This window comes from Mustelus asterias, chromosome 8 (assembly GCF_964213995.1).
Source record: "Mustelus asterias chromosome 8, sMusAst1.hap1.1, whole genome shotgun sequence".
NCBI lineage: Eukaryota > Metazoa > Chordata > Chondrichthyes > Carcharhiniformes > Triakidae > Mustelus > Mustelus asterias.
The window spans coordinates 5,493,257-5,513,442 of NC_135808.1; the positions used below are offsets into that span (position 1 = coordinate 5,493,257).

General features: G+C 47.4%; 1 protein-coding gene across 3 annotated transcripts in view; it reads left to right on the top strand.

The window, feature by feature from the left end:
• LOC144496774 (olfactomedin-like protein 2A) overlaps positions 1–18,548 on the top strand; it is a 23,131-nt gene extending 4,583 nt beyond the window's left edge. For 2 of the 3 annotated variants that reach the window (XM_078217311.1, XM_078217312.1), the window contains exons 2-7: positions 685–912; positions 2,242–2,349; positions 5,124–5,306; positions 10,594–10,795; positions 14,597–14,782; positions 16,203–18,548. In XM_078217311.1, the coding sequence (XP_078073437.1) occupies positions 685–912; positions 2,242–2,349; positions 5,124–5,306; positions 10,594–10,795; positions 14,597–14,782; positions 16,203–16,807 (1,512 nt within the window). In that variant the 3' untranslated portion in view covers positions 16,808–18,548. Of the gene's footprint in view, positions 1–669; positions 913–2,241; positions 2,350–5,123; positions 5,307–10,593; positions 10,796–14,596; positions 14,783–16,202 lie in introns of all 3 variants that reach the window. The other variant, XM_078217309.1, reaches the window with a different exon arrangement.
• Positions 18,549–20,186: the final 1,638 nt, after the last annotated feature.

Sequence of the window (20,186 nt, forward strand, 5' to 3'; positions counted from 1 at the left end):
GTGTGTTTTCTGTTTGTGGCTGCCATGCTGATACAGTGACTGAGCCAGGATATTCGCTGTGCTCTGCGGCACCTGCTGTAATGCACTGGCAGCCCAGCTCGCTCCCAGCCCTGAGACAGATGGGTGTGAGTTCCACTCCTACACCAGAGACTGTGGGAGTGCTGCACCCTCACAGTGCTGTCTATCCAATGAGACATTCAACCGAGATCCTGTCTGCCCCCAGGTGAATATAAATACTCCCACAATCTGGAAGATTAGGTAAGTTCCCCCCTGTGTTGGCCAATAAATATCCTTTAAGCAACATCACTTCAAAGAACTCATCTGGTCATTTATCATGTGACCATGAATGGGCGAGGCTTGCTGTGTGCAAATTGGTCATTTGTATCACAACAGTGAGTCCACATCAAAAAAGATTTCCCTGGCTGTAAAGTGCTTGCTCAGATCCTGAGACTGTGAGAGGGGCTGAATAAAAACAAACTTTTATCTTCCTTTAGTTTGGGAACTCCACACAGTTATTTTCCATTAAACCTGTCGTACCAAGAGACCTTGCCGGTTGTAGCTGCTCTGTCATTCAACACAAGGCCACTCAGCACATCGACTCAGACTAATTGGGCTGAATGGCCTGTTTCTGTTCTGTGAATTCTGTGTAATTTTATGTGTTTATTTAACCTGCTCGGGTTAAAGGCTGTGTTGAAGGGGACCGAGGAAGCTGACTGTAACTGCGCCTTCAAAATGCCCACCCCTGAGGAGACAGGGTGGAGCGGTGGCAAAGCGTGGGCCAGGGGCCTCCGCCCACAGGAGCTGGCGAGCTCGGGGTCAAAGTGCAAATGTTACTGCGGGGTCGACCCGTGTGAAGGCAGGAGCGAGCAGGGAGCAGCGAGGACAAAGATACAAGTGTCAGACTTGATGACGGTAAGTTTCAGAGCCCAGCCAGTCTTTGGTGTGATTGCTGGGGTGGCATGGAGATATAAAGGCAAGAACAGCCAGTTGTGCCCTCAGCCCAGTGAAAGGCTCTCGGTCTGGTGAGGTTTGTAGGCCATAAGCTACAGATAATACAGGAACAAACAAACAGCCAATGCCGGGAATACGCAGCAAGTCAGTCAGTACGTGAAGAGGAAACATTGCAAGCGTCCTCGGAGCTGGAAAACACAGTGAAGGAGACAGACAGGAAAAAAGAGGAAAATGAGACAGAGATGGAGAGAAGGAATACTGCAATTAGAGCACAGCAAGCGGTAACATCAGAGGACTGAGGGGGTGACTGATGTTCTTTCCTCGCTCCCTGTATCCTTCTCACTCCTTCCAGCATTCCCTGTAAGCTCTATTCCCCTCACATCTCTCTCCTGTACTTCATGAACATTTTTTGATCGGATCTAAATGTCGCTGGCTTGGCCAGTATTTATTGCTCATCCCTAATTGCTGCTTCAGAAGATGGTGGTGAGCTGCCTTCTTGAACCGTTGCAGTCCCTGAGGTGTGGGTACATCCACAGTGATGTTAGGGAGGGAGCTCCAGGATTTTGACCCAGTGACAGTGAAGGAACGGTGATATGTTTCCAAGTCAGGATAGTGAGTGACTCGGAGGGGAACCTCCAGGTGGTGGTGGTCCCAGGTATCTGCTGCCCTTGTCCTTCTAGATGGTAGTGACCATGTTTGGAAGATGCTGCCGAAGGAACCTTGGTGTGTTGCCGCAATGCATCTTGTAGATGGTACACACTGCTGGTGATGGAGGAAGTGAATGTTTTTTGTGGATGGGGTGCTAATCAGGCGGGCTGCGTGGTTCCGGATGGAGTTGAGCTTCTTGAGTGTTTTTGGAGCTGCACTCACCCAGGCAAGTGGAGGGTATTCCATCACACTCCTGATTTATGTCTTGTCGATAGTTATGGGGAGGTTTCGGGAAGTTTGGAGATAAGTTGCACTCCACAGAATTCCTAGCCTCTGACTTGATCTTGTAGCCACACTGTTTATATGGCTGCTCCAGTTCACTTCCTGGTCAATGATAAGTGGGTGATTCAGTGATGGGCATGTCATTGAATGTCAAAGGGTGATGGTTAGATACTTCCTCTTGTTGGAGATGGTCATTGCCTGGCACTTAAGTGGTGTGAATGTCCCCTTCTCTTCATTTCCCCTCTCCCACCCACCTGTCCAGCAGATAGTTCTCACTGGGAAGCGTGACCTTTGACCCCTCGTGGTTCGTGTGAGCCCAGGTTCCCCCGGTATCTGATCCTGGTGTTTTGGTTCCCACAGATCCAGGCATTGGCTACTGACCTCCAAGAGATCTTTGAGAATTCGGAGACAAGGAGATTGAATTCCTACTCGGCCAAACTCAACAGTCAACTGAAGAAGCTGGAGAAGGTATGGGGACATGGGCATGGCTGCCATTTATTCTCCTCCTCCGATTGCCCTCGTGAAAATGGTGGTGAGTCGCCTTCTTGAACCACTGCAGTCCCTGACATATAGGGAGAGATTTTGACGCAGCAACAGTGAAGGAACTGCCATGGTGACTTACCAGGCTACTTCCAAGGCTTCTGAAGAGTCCATCATATTGGGGGGTGAGGGACTGGAGTCACATATTTGCCTAGAGTGAGGCAGGATAGAAGGGTTCCTTCCCTCGGAATACTAGTCGAGGTTTTCCATCAGTCTGGTCACCTCTTAGTCACTTTAGTGAGCCCAGGTTTCTGATTCTAGCTGAGTTTCCACTGGATTCATATTCTCAGACTAAGGAAGGGGATGGGGGTACAATGGGGGAAGAGCTTGAATGGATGTTCTTTGGATCATTAGTTCAGGCCTCTGAGTTGCAGTTCCGTAGCCATTACTCTATCGTATGCCCTGGAGTGAGTTACTAAATGTTAGCTCCGGGCTAATGGATAATTCTACAGGAATGATCCAGGCATGGATGGAGGAATCTGAATAACTGCTCCCTAATGGGGGTGGCAGGGAGATGGGATGTCAGTGTTACCTGTGGATCTCATTGCGGAAACTGGTATCTTAGCCAAGCTCCGGCAGTCCTGGAACCAAAGGCAACGCGGAATTGGTGCAGATGGTGGTCGTGAGGACCCTCATCAGCTGACCTTGAAGCAGTAACCGTTACTGGATGGAGGCTGTGTTCCTGACTGTGGCCGCAGTGTCCCAGACACACCCATTCGATTCCCACATCAAATCATTCCAACAGGGCAAGTTATTGATTTGGATCAGAGAGTTCAGGAGACTACATTTCTGGTCAGGGGACGGAGTGTGAGCGACATAGTGTGAAAGTGAATCACCCTTGATGTGCACGGGCTCCCAGTGCAGCATTGCCTCAAATTTAAGTTTTTTTAAGTTTAAGTTTATTTATTAGTGTCACAAGTAGGCTTACATTAACACAGAAGTTACTTTGAAAATCCCCTAGTCACCACACTCCGACACCTGTTCGGGCACACTGAGGGAGAATTTAGCATGGCCAATGCACCAAAAAAAATTCACATCCTTGTGTTCAAATCCCTCCATGACCTCGCCCATCCCTCCCCTATCTCTGTTCGCCCCTCCACCCTCCAAGACATCTCCACTCCTCCACTTCTGACCTCTTAAGAATCCCTCATTTACTTTGCCCCACCATTAATGCCTGTGCCTTCAGCTGTCTGGTTCCTGAGCTCTGGGATTCCCTCCTTAACAAAGAACAAAGAACAGTACAGCGCAGGAAACAGGCCCTCCAAGCCTGTGCCGCTCATTGGTCCAACTAGACCATTCGTTTGTATCCCTCCATTCCCAGACTGCTCATGTGACTATCCAGGTAAGTCTTAAACGATGCCAGCGTGTCTGCCTCCACCACCCTACTTGGCAGCGCATTCCAGGACCCCACCACTCTCTGTGTAAAAAACGTCCCTCTGATATCTCGCCATCTCCTTAAAATTTAGCACTCTGACAAAGCTTTAGTTCAGCTGCCCCCATACCTCCACGTGTGGCTCAGTGTCAGACCTGTATCCGGTAACACTCCTGTGAAGTGACTTGGGAGGTTTTAACAGTGGCTCCACATAAACATTCGGCAGCTTTTGCTGAACAAAGAGGCACGTCGAAGCTTTTTGCCTTGCATTCATCAGATCACAGCAAGACTCGAAACACTGTGTCCAACATTATGTCATTGGACAACATTTGTCAACAATCCTCAGTGTGCTGAGAATTACACTGACAAGTTAAGGTTGTCAGTCTGGCTCGCAGTGTAGTGAATTGTGTGGACTGAAGCTACATATATTAAATACACAGGGGGCTGTTCTTTGCAGACAGAAAGAACAAGTACACACGTTGCACCTGTTTCAACTAAACAAAATAAGTGACAGCCATTCACTGGTTCATTCCTCAAGGAATAACCTTGACCAGTCAGACTCAACCTCACAGAATCACATAGTGCAGAAGAGGCCTTTTAGCCGATCGAGACTGCACCAACAAGTGAGAAACACTTGGCCGACCCAATCACATTCACCAGCACTCGGCCCATAGCTTTGAAAGTTATGATGTGTCAAGTGGTCATCAAGGTTCTTTTTAATGGATGTGAGGCAACCCACCCCTACCACCCTCCCAGACCATCACCACCATCTGGGTAAAAATGTTTTTCCTCACATCCCCCTTAAACCTCTTGCCCCTCACCTTGAACTTGTGTATCCTGGTTTAAATGTCAAACAATCCTTGGCAGTTAACTGTGAGCTACCATTCCCTATGGCAATGCCTCTACCAATCGGGGTTCACTTGCCAACCAATCAGCATTCCCTTCTCATGCAATATGAATTGTTGTTTTCCCGTATATCGATATTCTTGTGAAGGGGCCTGATGAGTACAAGATGAAAAGCTTTGACATGTCTCTTCCTTCAGCAGTACTGAAGTTTTGCACCACCTGATGACTATTATCAGCATTTAGTCATTCCTGTATGTCTGCTCCTCCATCATTCCTACTTATGGCACTGTTTAATTTAGCAGCATCAGTAAACTCAGATAACTGGTTCCTTGTTCCCTCACGGTTAAGGGTTAGTCTGAGACAGTTGGGCCAAATGGCCTGTTTCTGTGCTGCATGTTCTCTGTCACTGAATAAGTTGGTTGTAAGACCATGGTATTTGTCTGATGAAGTTTTGCATTCATGGGGGGTGTTTGTTTTGAACTAGAGACTGGAACGCAATGTGCCCAGTGTCAACGCCCTTCTGAAAGAGACCTTCGAGAGGATCGTTCAGCATCGGTTTATCTACCAGAACTTCTCCATCACCATGAAGAATGTCAGGAAGGAGATCAGCAAACTCAACTTCCTACTGCAGAAACAGCAGTTATTCCCACCGGATAAATCCACAAAGGTACTAGGGCAGCGAGGCATCCGGCGGGTACAGAATACCAACCTCCTTATAGGTCCTGACACAGGGTTTGAGGGGATTCCTCAATGCTCTGACCTATCACTAACTTAACAACTAAATAACAAAGTGTGGCTTGTGATGACAGTGGGCTCTGTCAATGAAAACTTCAAACCTCTTCATTTAATCTTTCGATTGGATGTGGATATCGCTGACACGGCCAGTATTTATTGCCCATCTCAAATTGCCCCTTGAGAAAGTGGTGGTGAGCTGCCTTCTTGAACCGCTGCAGTCTCTGAGGTGCTGTTAGGGAGGGGGCTCCAGGATTTTGACCCAGTGACAGTGACGGAACGGTGGGCGATATCAAAGAACTCCTACAATGCACAAGCGGGCCATTTGGCCCGTCGAGTCTGCATCGACTCTCTGATCTTACCCAGGCTCTCGCCCCTGCCCTAGCCCCGTAGTCCCACACATTTACCATGGCCAATTAGTCTAACCAACACATCTTGGGACAGTAAGGGGGAATTTAACATGGCCAATCAACCTATCCCGCACATCTTTTTGGGAGGAAACCGGAGCACTTGGAGAAAACCCATGCAGACATGGGGAGAATGTGCAAACTCTACAAGACAGTTGCCCAAGGCCGGAATTGAACCCAGGGTCCCTGGCACTGTGAGGCAGCAATGCTAACCACTGTGCTACCATGCTGCCAAAAACTCTGTGAGCCTGACATGATATATTTCCAAGTCAGAATGGTGAGTGTCTTGCAGGAGAGCCTGCAGACAAAGAAAAGCTGTTCTCTTTAGCTGATGGTTCAGGGACTTGGGGATACAGATTGAATGGTTTGGCTAAGAGAGGCAGAGGTGGGGATGTGAGGAAGAATTCTTTTTACACTGTGAGTGGAAATGACGATAGAATAAGGGGAGATGCTGGATGTTTCTAAAGGAAAATTAGATGGCTACTTGAGGGAAACTAACTTAGTGAATTACAGGATATGGGACTGACTGGATTGCTCTGCAGAGAGCTAGCATGGACTCAATGGGCCCAATGGTCTCCTTTTCTACTGTAATGACTATGTTGGTGTTCCCATGTATCTGCTGCTCTTGTCTTTCTATGTAGAAGAGTTCATAGGTTTGGAACATGTTGCCTAAGGAATCTTGGTGAGTTGCTACAGTGCATCTTGTAGATGGTACACACAGCTGCTACTGCATCAGTGGTAGAGGGATTGAATATTTGTGGAAGGGGTAGCTTAAAATGGGGCTGTTTTGCCCTGGATGGGGTCGAGCTTCTTGAGTGTTGTTGCAATTGAATTTTTATTAAAAGGTTAAGGGATTCAAGATAGGGAGACACTGGACACGTGTCTCAAGGCAGCAGATTGGAAAGTTCGATGGCAGAAATTATTTCCTTGCCCGTCTGGAGCAAACTGCCGAGGAATAACGAGGAGGAAGTTACTGGAGTTCATTCAACTTCAGTGAAGAGAATAAATTCACTCATTCCACAAACTGACTATAAATTGAAGTGTTTCACTGGCCGCAGTAATAGAGAAAAATCCATCCAGCTGCTGTAGAGATTGATCTCAGTTAAAGCAACCTTATTGCACAATATCTGGAGCGAGCAGGTGTGCTCCACACTAACAGCGCGTTCCCAAGATGGAATAACCACTGTAGTCATCGAAACGGTCATCCGCAACTTCAGCACAAAACTACTTCCTTAAAACTTGCCAAATCGGAGCCTGAACTTTAGAAATCTTGCATTTATGTTGTAACTTTTTCAGCCTTCATGTCCCGGTGCACTCAACTGCATTTGAAATGTGGTAGCTGTTGAACTGTAGTAGGCATCACAATTAACTGGATGCACTCTGTGGATTCTGTTGAAAAGAATAAACTCATCCCCTGCTTCCCAATCCATATCCCCGCAAAATTTCAAATATTTGCTGTTGAGTCTGTTTCCACTGCCTTTACAGACAGCAGATATAGCAATTACTGAAACATGGCTAAGGGAGGGACAGGACTGGCAGCTCAATGTTCCAGGGTATAGATGCTATAGAAAAGATAGAACAGGAGGTAAGAGAGGAGGGGGAATTGCACTTTTGATTAGGGAAAACATCATGGCAGTACTGAGAGGGGATATATCCAAGGGTTCGGCCACTGAGTCTATATGGGCAGAACTGAGAAATAAGAAAGGGGAAATCACTTTGATAGGGTTATACTATAGGTCCCCAAATAGTCAATGGGAAATTGAGGAGCAACTATGTAAGGAGATTACAGATAGCTCCAAGAACAATAGGGTGGTAATAGTGGGGATTTTAACTTTCCCAACGTTGAGTGGGACAGACGTAGTATTAGAGGGTTGGATGGTGAGAAATTTGTTGAGTGTATTCAGAGAAATTTCACATTCAGCATGTGAATGGCCCCACTAGAGAGGGGGAAGAACTTGACTTCCTCTTGGGAAATAAGGAAGGGCAGGTGACAGAAGTGTTAGTGAGGGAACGCTTTTGGACCAGTAACCACAATTCTATGAGCTTTAAGATAGCTATGGAGAATGATAGGTCTGGCAAAAAAGTTAAAATTCTAAATTGTGGCAAGGCCAATTTTGATGGTATCAGGCAGGAACCTTTCAAAAGTTAATTGGGGGTATCTGTGGGAAGGCAAAGGGGTGTCTGGTAAGTGGGAGGCTTTCAAAAGTGTGCTAACCAGGGTTCAGGGTAGGCACATTTCTCTTAGAGTGAAGGGCAAGGCTGGTAGAAGTAGGGAACCCTGGATGACTCGGGATATCAAGGCTCTGGTCAAGAAGAAGAAGGAGACACATGACATGCATAGGCAGCTGGGATCAAGTGAATCCCTTGAAGAGTATAGGCGGTGTAGGAGTAGGGTTAAGAGAGAAATCAGGAGGGCAAAAAGGGGACACGAGATTGTTTTGGCAGATAAGGCAAAAGAGAATCCAAAGAGCTTCTACAAATACATAAAGGGCAAAAGAGTAACAAGGGAGAGAGTAGGGCCTCTTAAGGATCAACAAGGTCATCTATGTGCAGATCAACAAGAGATGGGTGAGATCCTAAATGAATATTTCTCCTCAGTATTTACTGTTGAGAAAAGCATGAATGTTCGGGAACTTGGGGAAATAAATAGTGATGTCTTGAGGAGTGTATATCACAGAGAAGGAGGTGCTGTAAGTCTTAAAACACATCAAGGTAGATAAATCCCCAGGACCTGATGAAGTGTATCCCAAGACATGGTGAGAGGCTAGGCAGGAATTTACGGGTCCCCTAGCAGAGATATTTGAATCATCGATAGTCACAGCATGAGGTGCCTGAAGATTGGAAGGAAGCAAATGTTGTGCCTTAAAAAAGGCGGCAGGGAAAAGCCTGGGATCTACAGGCCGGTGAGCCTCTCATCTGTGGTGGGTAAGTTGTTGGAAAGTATTTTGAGAGACAGGATCTACAGGCATTTAGAGATGCAAGGACTGATTAGGGACAGTCAGCATGGCTTTGTGAGTGGAAAATCATGTTCCACAAATTTGATTGAGTTTTTTGAAGGGATAACCAAGAAGATGGATGAGGACAGTGCAGTTGATGTTGTCTACATGGACTTTAGCAAGGCCTTTGACAAGATACCGCATGGTAGGTTGTTGCATAAGGTTAAATGTCACGGGATCCAGGGTGAGGTAGCTAAATGGATACAAAATTGGCTTAATGACAGAAGTAAGCGGTGTGCCTCAGGTATCAGTGCTGGGTCCACTGTTATTTGTCATTTATATTAATGATTTGGATGAGAATATAGGAGGCATGGTTAGTAAGTTTGCATATGACACAAAGATTAGTGGCATAGTGGACAATGAAGAAGGTTATCTCGGATTGCAACGGGATCTTGAACAATTGGGCCAGTGGGCTGACAAATGGCAGATGGAGTTTAATTTAGATAAATGCGAGGTGATGCATTTTGGTAGATTGAACCAGGGCAGGACTTACTCAGTTAATGGTAGGGCGTTGGGGAGAGTTACAGAACAAAGAGATCTTGGAGTACAAGTTAATAGCTCCTTCAAAGTGGAGTCTCAGGTGGACAGAGTGGTGGAGAAGGCATTCGGCATGCTTGGTTTCATTGGTCAGAACATTGAATACAGGAGTTCGGACGTCTTGTTGAAGTTGTACAAGACATTGGTAAGGTCACACTTGGAATAGTGTGTACAGTTCTGGTCACCCTATTATAGAAAGGATATTATTAAACTAGAAAGAATGCAAAAGAGCTTTACTAGGATGCTACTGGGACTTTATGGTTTGAGTTATAAGGAGAGGCTGGATAGACTGGGACTTTTTTCTCTGGAACATAAAAGGCTGAGGGGTGATTTTATAGAGACCTATAAAATAATGAGGGGCATAGATCAGCGAGATAGTCAATATCTTTTCCCAAAGGTAGGGGAGTGTAAAACTAGAGGGCGTAGGTGAGAGGGGAGAAATACAAAAGGGTCCAGAGGGGCAATTTTTCACGCAGAGGGTGGTGAGTGTCTGGAATGAGCTGCCAGAGTTATTAGTAGAGGCGGGTACAATTTTGTCTTTTAGAAAGCGTTTAGACCAATGTCTTGTACAACTTCAACAAGACGTCCGAACTCCTGTATTCAATGTTCTGACCAATGAAACTAAGCATGCTGAATGCCTTCTCCACCACTCTGTCCACCTGAGACTCCACTCTTACACGGGTAAGATGGGTATAGAGGGATATGGGCCAAATTCAGGCAATTGGGACTAGCTTAAGGGTTTAAAAAAAAAAAGGGCGGCATGGACACGTTGGGCCGAAGGGCCTGTTCCATACTGTAAACCTCTATAGAACAGAATTAGGGAATTCAGCCCAACGAGTCTACTCCACCATTCGATCATGACTAATAAGTTTCTAAACCCCATTCTCCCCCGCCTTTTCCCCATATCCTTTGATCCCCTTACCAATCAAGAGCCTATCTATCTCTGCCTTAAATACACTCAATGACTTGGCTTCCATTGCTTTCTGTGGAAATTAATTCCATAGATTCACCACCCTCTGGCTGAAGAGATTCCTCCTCATCTCAGTTCTAAAGGGTTGTCCCTTTACTCTGAGGCTGTGCCCGCAGATCCTAATCTCTCCTACTTCTCACCATGTAAAAAACAATCTCCCCCCCCCCACCCCCCAACCCCTAACGCTTCAGTCAGTGTCCTCTGGGTAATGAGCCCGTTGCCAGTTGCAATATATTTTTTCCATCAAAACCTGATTTTGAACATTTGATTGTCTTTGCTCTGCTTCATGGAGAATCTGTTGCTGTCTTGCAGGACCTGGTCAAGTTGAACCCAAGCAAGCCATTGTCTCTGAACGAGAACATGTCAAAGAATGTCAGCCCACAATACGTGCCCATTTCCCAGTCCCCAGCCACTCAGAGTCCCCGGGTGAGACCACACACAGCCACCACTCACCCTGCAGTCTTCCTGTCCAAGCCAGTTACTGGAAAACCTCCGGATGAGAATGGAAACATGAGTAAGTTCAAGATTGACGCTTCCGAGAAATCCAGAAAGCCTCGGAATTCCAGCATTATCACTGTCTTCCCTTAGGTTGGGAAGGTGATGATTGAGATTAAGCTTGAATGGTGTAAAAACACCGTCCACTGTATCCAGTAAGTGACCATTGGCCTGGTGTTAGCACTGTCCACTGTATCCAGTGAGTGACCATTGGCCTGGTGTAGGCATTGTCCACTGTATCCAGTGAGTGACCATTGGCCTGGTGTAGGCATTGTCCACTGTCTCCAGTGAGTGACCATTGGCCTGGTGTAGGCATTGTCCACTGTATCTAGTGACTGACCATTGTCCTGGTGTAGGACTGTCCACTGTATCCAGTGACTGACCATTGTCCTGGTGTAGGACTGTCCACTGTATCCAGTGAGTAACCATTGACCTGGTGTAGGAACTGTCCACTGTATCTAGTGACTGACCATTGTCCTGGTGTAGGACTGTCCACTGTATCCAGTGAGTAACCATTGACCTGGTGTAGGAACTGTCCACTGTATCCAGTGAGTGACCATTGGCCTGGTGTAGGAACTGTCCACTGTATCCAGTGAGTGACCATTGGCCTGGTGTAGGAACTGTCCACTGTATCCAGTGAGTGACCATTGGCCTGGTGTAGGAACTGTCCACTGTATCCAGTGACCAATCACTTGGTGTAGGCACTGCCCACTGTATCTAGTGACAATCACCTCGTGTAGGACATGCCCACTGTATCCAGTGAGTGACTGAAGCTTTCTGGGTTTTATTAATAAGGGCATAGCATATAAGAGCAAGGAGGTTATGCTGAACTTATACAAGATAGTCAGACCTCAGCTGGAATATTGTGTACAATTCTGGGTGCCACACTATAAGACGGATGTGAAGTCATTGGAGAGAGAGCAGAAGAGGTTTACAAGATTGGTTCCAGGATGAGAAACTTCAGTTGTGAGGATAGATTGGAGAGTTTGGGACTGTTCTCCTTGGAGAGAAGGAGACTGAGAGGAGATTTGATAGAGATGTTCAAAAATTATGAGGAGTCTGGACAGAGTAGACAGGAAGACAGAATCAAAAACGAGAAGGCACAAATGTAAAGCGATTTGCAAAAGAAGCAAATGTTATGTGGTTCGGGTCTGAAATGCACTGCCTGTGAGTCGGTGTCACTGTTGTAATCTTGTTTAAGAGAATATGCAAATTGTGTACATGTGGCGTGACTGAAGCAGGATGTAAAGCAATATGTGACTTGAATGTGTCTGTAGGAGTGAGTGTGTTTAAGTGTACAGATCTGTCTATGTACACAAACGTATATATAAACACGTGTTTAAGTGTGTGCGTGTGTGTGTGTGTGCGTGCGAGCATTTATGTACAGTGAATCCCTGACTTTGTTGAGTTCTCTTGTAACTTGTACATAGTTCTATCTTCAACTTCATACCATATTGTTGTGTGGTCTGGTGTGTGTGTGTGCGCGTGAGTGTATGCAAGAGTGTACGTGCGTGAGTGTTTGTGTGCAAGTGTGTGCGAGTCTGTGCGTGTGTGTGTGTGCATGCATGTGTGTGTCTGTGCATGTGAGTGTATGTGTGTTTGTGCGAGTGTGTGTGTGCGCGAGCGTGTATGTGCGAGTGTGTGTTGGAGCGTGTGTGTGCGAGCGTGTGTACGGGTGTGTGTGTGTACGAGTGTGTGTGTATGAGTGTGTGTGAGTGAGTGTATTGCATGTGTGTGTGTGAGTGTCTGTGCAAGTGTGTATGAGTGTGTACGAATGTGTGTGAGTGTGTGGGTGTGCGAGTGTGTTTGAGTGTGTGTGCAAGTGTGTATGCAAGTGTGCGAGTGTGTGTATGTGCAAGTGTGTGCGAGTGAGTATGCGTGTGAGAATGAGTGTGTGCAATTGTGTGATTGTGAGTGGTGTGTGATTGCGAGTGTGTGTGTGTATGTGATTGGTGTGTTTAATTGAGTGTGAGTGTATGTGAGTGTGTCTGTATGTGTGATGGGTGAGTTTGCATATGTGCTTGTGATGATTGAGTTTAATTGAGTGTGAGTGTATGTGAGTGTGTCTGTATGTGTGATGGGTGAGTTTGCATATGTGCTTGTGATGATTGAGTTTAATTGAGTGTGAGTGTATGTGAGTGTGTGTGATGGGTGAGTTTGTGAGTGTGTGTGATGGGTGAGTGTGTGTGTGCGTGAGTGTGTGCGTGCATGAGTGTGTGCGTGCGTGAGTGTGTGCGTGCGTGAGTGTGTGCATGGGTGAGTGTGTGTCATGGGTGAGTGTGTGTCATGGGTGAGTGTGTGTGAAGAAGCCAGTAATGGGGAGATGGCGATGTTTATAGTTCTGTTCCTGTGGTTGCTGCTGGAAGGTGGTGTGTATGTTCGTTTATTAGTATGGTGGTTATTGGAGTGTGGTTGTTATAGTAGTTTTCTTCATGTGGTGCTTGTGGTAGTTTTGTTAGCATGGTGGTTATAGTAGTTATATTTCTTTGGTTATACTAGCTTTGGTAGTTTGGTGGTTATTGCAGAGTTGTTAGTGTGGTGACTATACTAGTTTTGCTAGTTTGGTGGTTATAGTAGTTTTGCTAGTTTGATGGCTGTGATAGCTGGTTATCATAGTTTTGCTAGTTTGGTGGTTAGAGGGAGAGGTGGTTACTGTAGTTTTATTAGTTTGGTGGTTGGGGGGAGAATTGGTTATAATAGTTTTGCTAGTTTGGTGGTTGGGTGAGAGGTGGTTATAGTAGTTTTGCTAGTTTGGTTAGGGGTGTGGTGGTCATAGTAGTTTTGCTGGTTTGTTCATTGGGGAGAGGTGGTTACAATAGTTTTGCTAGTTTTGTGATGGGGAGAGATTGTTACAGTAGTTTTGCTAGCATGGTGGTTTGGGGAGAGGTGGTTACAGTAGTTTTGCTAGTTTGGTGGTTATGGGAAGAGGTAGTTATGGTAGTTTTGCTAGTTTGTTGTTAGGTGGGTGAGGTGGTTATAGTAGTTTTGCTCGTTTGGTGGTTAGGGGTCAGAGGTGGTTACAGTAGTTTTGCCAGTTTGGTGGTTGGGGAGAGGCAGTTATAGTAGTTTTGCTAGTTTGATAGTTAGTGGGGAGAGGTGCTTATGGTAGTTTTGCTAGTTTGGTGATTGAGGGGAAAGGTGGTTATGGTAGTTTTGCTAGTTTGTTGGTTAAGGGGGAGAGGTGATTATAATAGTTTTGCTAGTTTGGTGGTTAGCACAGAGGTGGTTATAGTAGTTTTGCTAGTTTGGTGGTTGGGGGAGAGGTGATTATGGTAGATTTGCTAGCTTGGTGGTTGGGGGAGGAGAGTCATTACAGCAGTTTTGCTGGTTTGGTGGTTACGTTTGGAAGGTGGTTATAGTTTTTCTAGTTTGGTGGTTAGGTGGGTGAGATGGTTATTGTAGTTTTGCTAGTTTGGTGGTTAAGGGGGGAGAGGTGGTTATAGTAGTTTTACTGGTTAGCAGAGAAGTAATTATACTAGTTTTGCAAGTTTGGTGATGGGAGAGAGGTGGTTATAGTAGTTTTGCTAGCTTGGTAGTTGGGGGGAGGTGGTTATACTAGTTTTGCTAGTTTGGTGGTTGGGGAGAGATGGTTATAGTAGTTTTGCTAGTTTGGTGGTTAGGGGTAGAGGTGGTTACAGTAGTTTTGCTAGTTTGGTGGTTGGGGAGAGGTGGTTATACTAGTTTTGCTAGTTTGGTGGTTGTGGAGGGGGTGGGGGAGAAGAGATGGTTTGTTCCTGAAAGTTCCTCCTTCCAAAGTAAATGGTCTGAATGATGCAAACCTCCCTATCTCTCTCTCTCTCTTTGTGACTCTGGAATCTAGTTCAGGAAGACGGCTGTGGTGGGACGCCTGTGATGATCAGGGAGCCGAGGACACACAGCAGCTCCGGGCGTGGAGAAGGTGTGTGGATGAAGGACTCGGTGATCAATCAGGAGCGGGTGTACGTCGCCAACTATTTCTTTGGTACCACCTTGATCGAGTTCCGTAACCTGGAGCATTTCAAACTGGGTAAGATTTCCGAATGCAGACCATAGCAGCATCCCAATCCAAGAGCACAGGGATGTGGGTGACCATTCAGCCCATCATCCAGGTGCTGCCTCTTCACCACCAATATGTACCCTGTACTTAACAGCAGGAGCTTTCAATTGGAATTTTACAGGATTTGTTGTGGCTAAAATTAAGACCAATTACACAGACTGTGTATCCCGGAAATGTGTGTATCATATTTTTTATTCACAGGCTGGGCCAGCATTTATTGCCCATCCCTAATTGCCTTTGAACAGTGTGTGTTTCTAGGTCATTTCAGAGGGCTTTTAAGAGTCCACCACTATAGGTCTGGGATCACATGTACACCAGACCATGGAAGGAAGGCAGATTTCCTTCCCTCAAGGAAGGAAGGTGGTTTTGTTATGCAATCGACAAAGGTTTCATTAGACTTATAATTCCAGATTTTTATTGAATTCAAATTTCACCATCTGCTGTAATGGGATTTGAACCCGGGTCCCCAGAGCATTCCCCTGAGTTTCTGCTCAACTGGTCCGGTGACAATTCCGTGACACCACCTTGAGGAGTTTAAAGTGGTAAATGCGTTCTATCAAGAGAATGATTCCACTCTCAGTCAATCCCAGTCCTCATAATTCTTCAAATGTTTATCCAGGTTCCTATTAAAACTGCATCCACCACATTTTCAGGCAAAGTGCTGCAGATCACAGCATTTCACTGCGTAAAACAAAAATCAAACCCCTCTGTACAGGTGGGTGTGGGCCTGGACTTTGTGCCTGAGTGTCTGGGGTGGCGTTCGAACCCAGGATATGAGTACCTGAGTTACCAAAGAGACCCTCCGTGAGATCTTGCTGCAATGGGACTGGTGTCTCCCTCACTGGGACAGGGATCTTTCTTTCACTGGGACGGACTCGCTCTCCCTCACTGGGACGGGCCTTTCTCTCCCTCATCTGGGACGGACTCTCTCTCCTTCACTGGGACGTACATCTCTCTCTCTCTCACACTCCCTAACTGGGACGGGTGTCTCTCTCTCACTCCCTTACTGGGACCGGCGTCTCTATCCCAGTGGGACTGACATCTCTCTCTCTCAATGAGCCTGCAGACTACTGATGGTCTGACTGTTGTGGTCAGAGTTAATGTGGTGCAGCCCAGTGTTGACTTCAAGGTGTGAATTGAATTTAAATTCCACCAGCTGTCAGGTGTACTGGGCCAACCAGCTAACGTGACAATAAAACAGATTAACATGTTTGTGGGATCTTGCTGTGTACAAATTGGCTGCTGCCTTTCCTACAGCAGTATCTGCACTTTAGGGGCACTTTATTGGCTCTAAAGGGCCTTGAGGCGTCTTGAGGTTGTGAAAGGTGCGATAGAAATTCAAATTGTTGTTGTCAAGATGGCTGACGTCCGTTGTGCTTACTGTCCCCAGGCCGGTGGAGCAACACTTACAAGCTGCCGTACAGCTGGATAGGGACGGGCCACGTGGTTTACAATGGCTCCTTCTACTACAACAAGGCCTACACGCGGAACATCATCCGCTACGACCTGCAGCAGCGAGCGGCTGCTAGCTGGGCCTCGCTGGATGACCTGGTGACTGGGCCCAGTCGCCTCCTTGGCTGGAAGGGCTACTCCGAGGTGGACTTCACAGTGGATGAGGGAGGCCTCTGGGTGGCCTACTTCTCCAGCGACTTTGGCTACCTTCCCGAGGAGGTCCTGGTGCTCAGCCGGCTGGACCCCGTCGACCTGACCGCCAGGAAGGAGACTACTTGGCAAACCCAAGTGCGGCGGGCCTGGTACGGCAACTATTTCCTCATCTGCGGAGTCTTCTATGCGGTGGGCCTGCAGGGGGAGCAGAAGGAAGGCACCATCACCTACGCCTTTGACACCCACACCGGTTTCGAATCCAACCCCGGACTGATCATCCACAGCAAGTACTCTTACCTCACCCAGATAGACTATAACCCACCAGACAAACTCCTCTACGCCTGGGACAATGGATTTCAAGTCACTTATGATGTTATGTTTACTTACTGACTCCCCACCCCTCACACTGTGTGTATGTATGCGTGTGTGTGAGAGCTGGGGAGTGTGTTTATGTGTGTGTGGGTGTGGGTGAGAGAGTGAGTGCGTGTGTCGGGGTGTGTGTGTATGAGGGTGTGGGTGTGTGTCGGGGTGTGTGTGTGAGAGAGGCTCTGCCTTACTACACCAGCAGGCTCCAGTATTAAAATGCAGAAACAGGCCATTCGGCCCAACTGGTTGATGCCCCACGTGAGCTACCTTTCACCAGCCCTCGTCCCCTCATCCTATCGACATATTCCTTTCCCTCTCTTCTGCTTCTCTGTGTCCCTCCTTTCAACTCAAGATGGGAGAAGCCTTTCAGCTGAGACGTCAAACCCAGGCCCCAACTGTCCACTCAAGTGCATGGAAAGATCCCAAGAGAACTATTCCGAACATGAGAGGAGGTTTTCCCAGTGTCCTCGCCAGTATTTATTCCTCAATCGATGTCACTGTAAGCAGATTATCTGGTCATTATCTTACTGCTGTTTGCGGCAGTTTACTGAGTGTTAATTGGTTGCTGTGTTACACCGGCAACTGTGCTACAAAATATATTTAATGAAAGTCTCCCCCTTTATTGTCCTTTTTTCTCAGCAGTGAATCCAGTTTCCCGTTTAAATAAACCTTTCCTTCAGTCACTTCGATAGGAGCGAGTTCCATGTTCTCCGGGGTAAAGACGTTTCTCCTGAATTCCCCGATCCCATTCATCAGAGACGGTTTTATATTTCCCGTCCTGAGTTCCACTTCTCCCCCGCGCAAGTGGAAGTCTCTGGGGCAGGTCTAACCCAATCCAATCCTTGCATCATTTTAGCCCTCCATTGGGTCATGCCCTCCCTCCCCACTATCACCTCCCCCATCATCGTTCTGGACTGCAAGCCACACCTGCCGCCGACGCTCCCCCTTCCTACTGCTCCCCGACCCTCCTACCTACCTTCCCCCACCCCACACTCCCTCCTCCGAACCCCTCCCTACCACCAGCCCCTGCCTAGCAACCCCCCCCCCCCCCCACACAATGCTCCCTCCATTCCCTATCACCCCCTTTCTGATGCCCTCCACCATCTCTGGGAAATAAGCTAAAAAGAGTCAACTTCTTCAATCACTCGAAAGACCTGAATTAGATCATTCCTTAATCCCCTAAACTCGAGTGGATTCGAGGTTGCCTGTGCAACCCGTCCTCGTAATTTAACTCCTTCAGGCTCTGGTTTAATTCAGTTCGAATCTGGGCCTGCCTCCCACTCCAAATAAATCCTTCTAGAGATGAGGTGCCCAGAACAGAACGCTGTGCTCCAGAATCCTTGCAGTCTGCACCCTGGGACGAATTGCAAGTCCCTTTAAATGCGACATCAACCCTCCCCGACCCCTGACCCCTGTCGTGACCCCTGCCGCAGGACATTTATGAGGCTTTTTATCCTGAATTGGCTAACTGGATTGAATCCCATCTCTTTCCTTCACCACATGAGGAGGTCGGCATTCCCGCCAGCGGTGATAGTAACCACTGCAACTTGCCTGACAGGGAGCCCGGCTTGTGTGGAGGTTGCCACGACTTGCCGCTGACTATATCCCAGAGGGACCCACAGGCCTCATAACCATCTCCACAGATCACCACTACCTTCCCAAGGACAATTTGGGATGGGCAATAAATGCCGGCTATGCTGATAAAATAAACAAAAAGTACTACTGCTGAGACCGTTGATTCTGCATTGATGTGGGAAAGAGTATTATACTTGTGAATCAAATTGAAATGAATCTTTTTAAACAATATAAAGATCTTAACCACCTCTCTGCCCCTTAAAATAGTGCCTTTGCTGAGGATAATGCAAATTGGCCACCTTCTACTTGCTAAGAAACTTCAGTTATGAGAATAGATTGGAGAGGTTGGGACTATTCTCTTTGGAGAGAAGGTGACTAAGAGGAGATTTGATAGAGATGTTCAAAATCATGAGGAGCCTGGACAGAGTAGATAGAGAGAAACTGTTCCCACACATAAAAGGATCGAGGACAAGAGGGTACAGATATAATGTGATGTGAGAATAAACATTTTCACACAATTCGTATCTGGGATGCACTGTCTGGAAGTGTGGTGGAGGCAGGTTCAGTCGAGGCATTCAAGAGGGTATTAGATGATTATTTGAATAGAAACAGTGTGCAGGGATACAGGGAAAAGGGCAGGAGAATGACACTAAATCATGATGCTTGTTTGGAGAGACGGTGTAGACACGATGGGCCAAATGGCCTCCTCCTGTGCTGTAACAATTTTGTGATTTGGTAATCCGATGTCATTTTCTTTTGTGGTTCTGATGCTTTAGGAAGGTTGTCAGGGCCTCAGAGAGGCTGCAGAGGGGATATATCCCCAGGGTTGAGGGGATTTATCCCCAGGGTCGAGGGGATTTACCCCCCCCAGGGTCGAGGGGATTTACCTCCCCCAGGGTCGAGGGGATTTACCCCCCCCAGGGTCGAGGGGATTTACCCCCCCCAGGGTCGAGGGGATTTACCCTCCCCCCAGGGTCGAGGGGATTTACCCTCCCCCCCAGGGTCGAGGGGATTTACCCTCCCCCCCAGGGTCGAGGGGATTTACCCTCCCCCCCAGGGTCGAGGGGATTTACCCTCCCCCCCAGGGTCGAGGGGATTTACCCTCCCCCCCAGGGTCGAGGGGATTTACCCTCCCCCCCAGGGCCGAGGGGATTTACCCTCCCCCCCAGGGTCGAGGGGATTTACCCTCCCCCCCCAGGGTCGAGGGGATTTACCCTCCCCCCCAGTGTCGAGAGGATTTACCCTCCCCCCCAGGGTCGAGGGGATTTACCCTCCCCCCCCAGGGTCGAGGGGATTTACCCCCCCCCCCCAGGGTCGAGGGGATTTAGGCCCAGGATCGAGGGACATTGACTTTGGTGTGGAGAGGCTGGAGAAGTGGGAATTACTCTCCTCTGAGTGGAGAGGGTTGAGGGGACATTTAACCTGAATCATGAACAGTTTTGATGGATGGGATGAGATCGAAAGTGATCGAAAGAACCACAAAGAGATGAGGAGACAGTTTTAATACTCAGTGAGTTGCTCTGACCTTGTAATTGAGTGGAATGCAGTTCAACAGGGGAATTTGATGAATGCTTTGGAAGGAGGAATATGGGAAATACATATTTATTCTTGGGAATGGTTTCGGGAAGAAGAGCGTCAGTTCCATGGATAGATTGGAGAGGTTGGGACTGCTTTTCTTGGAATGAAGGATAAAAAAGTCATGTTGAATCTGCAGAATTGAGAGGGAGAAATGTTCTGATTTGTGGCAGGATTGAGAATTGGGGGCACGGGCCTAAGACAATTGGCAAAAGGAGTAATATGAACAAGGAGCAGGAATAGGCCATTCAGC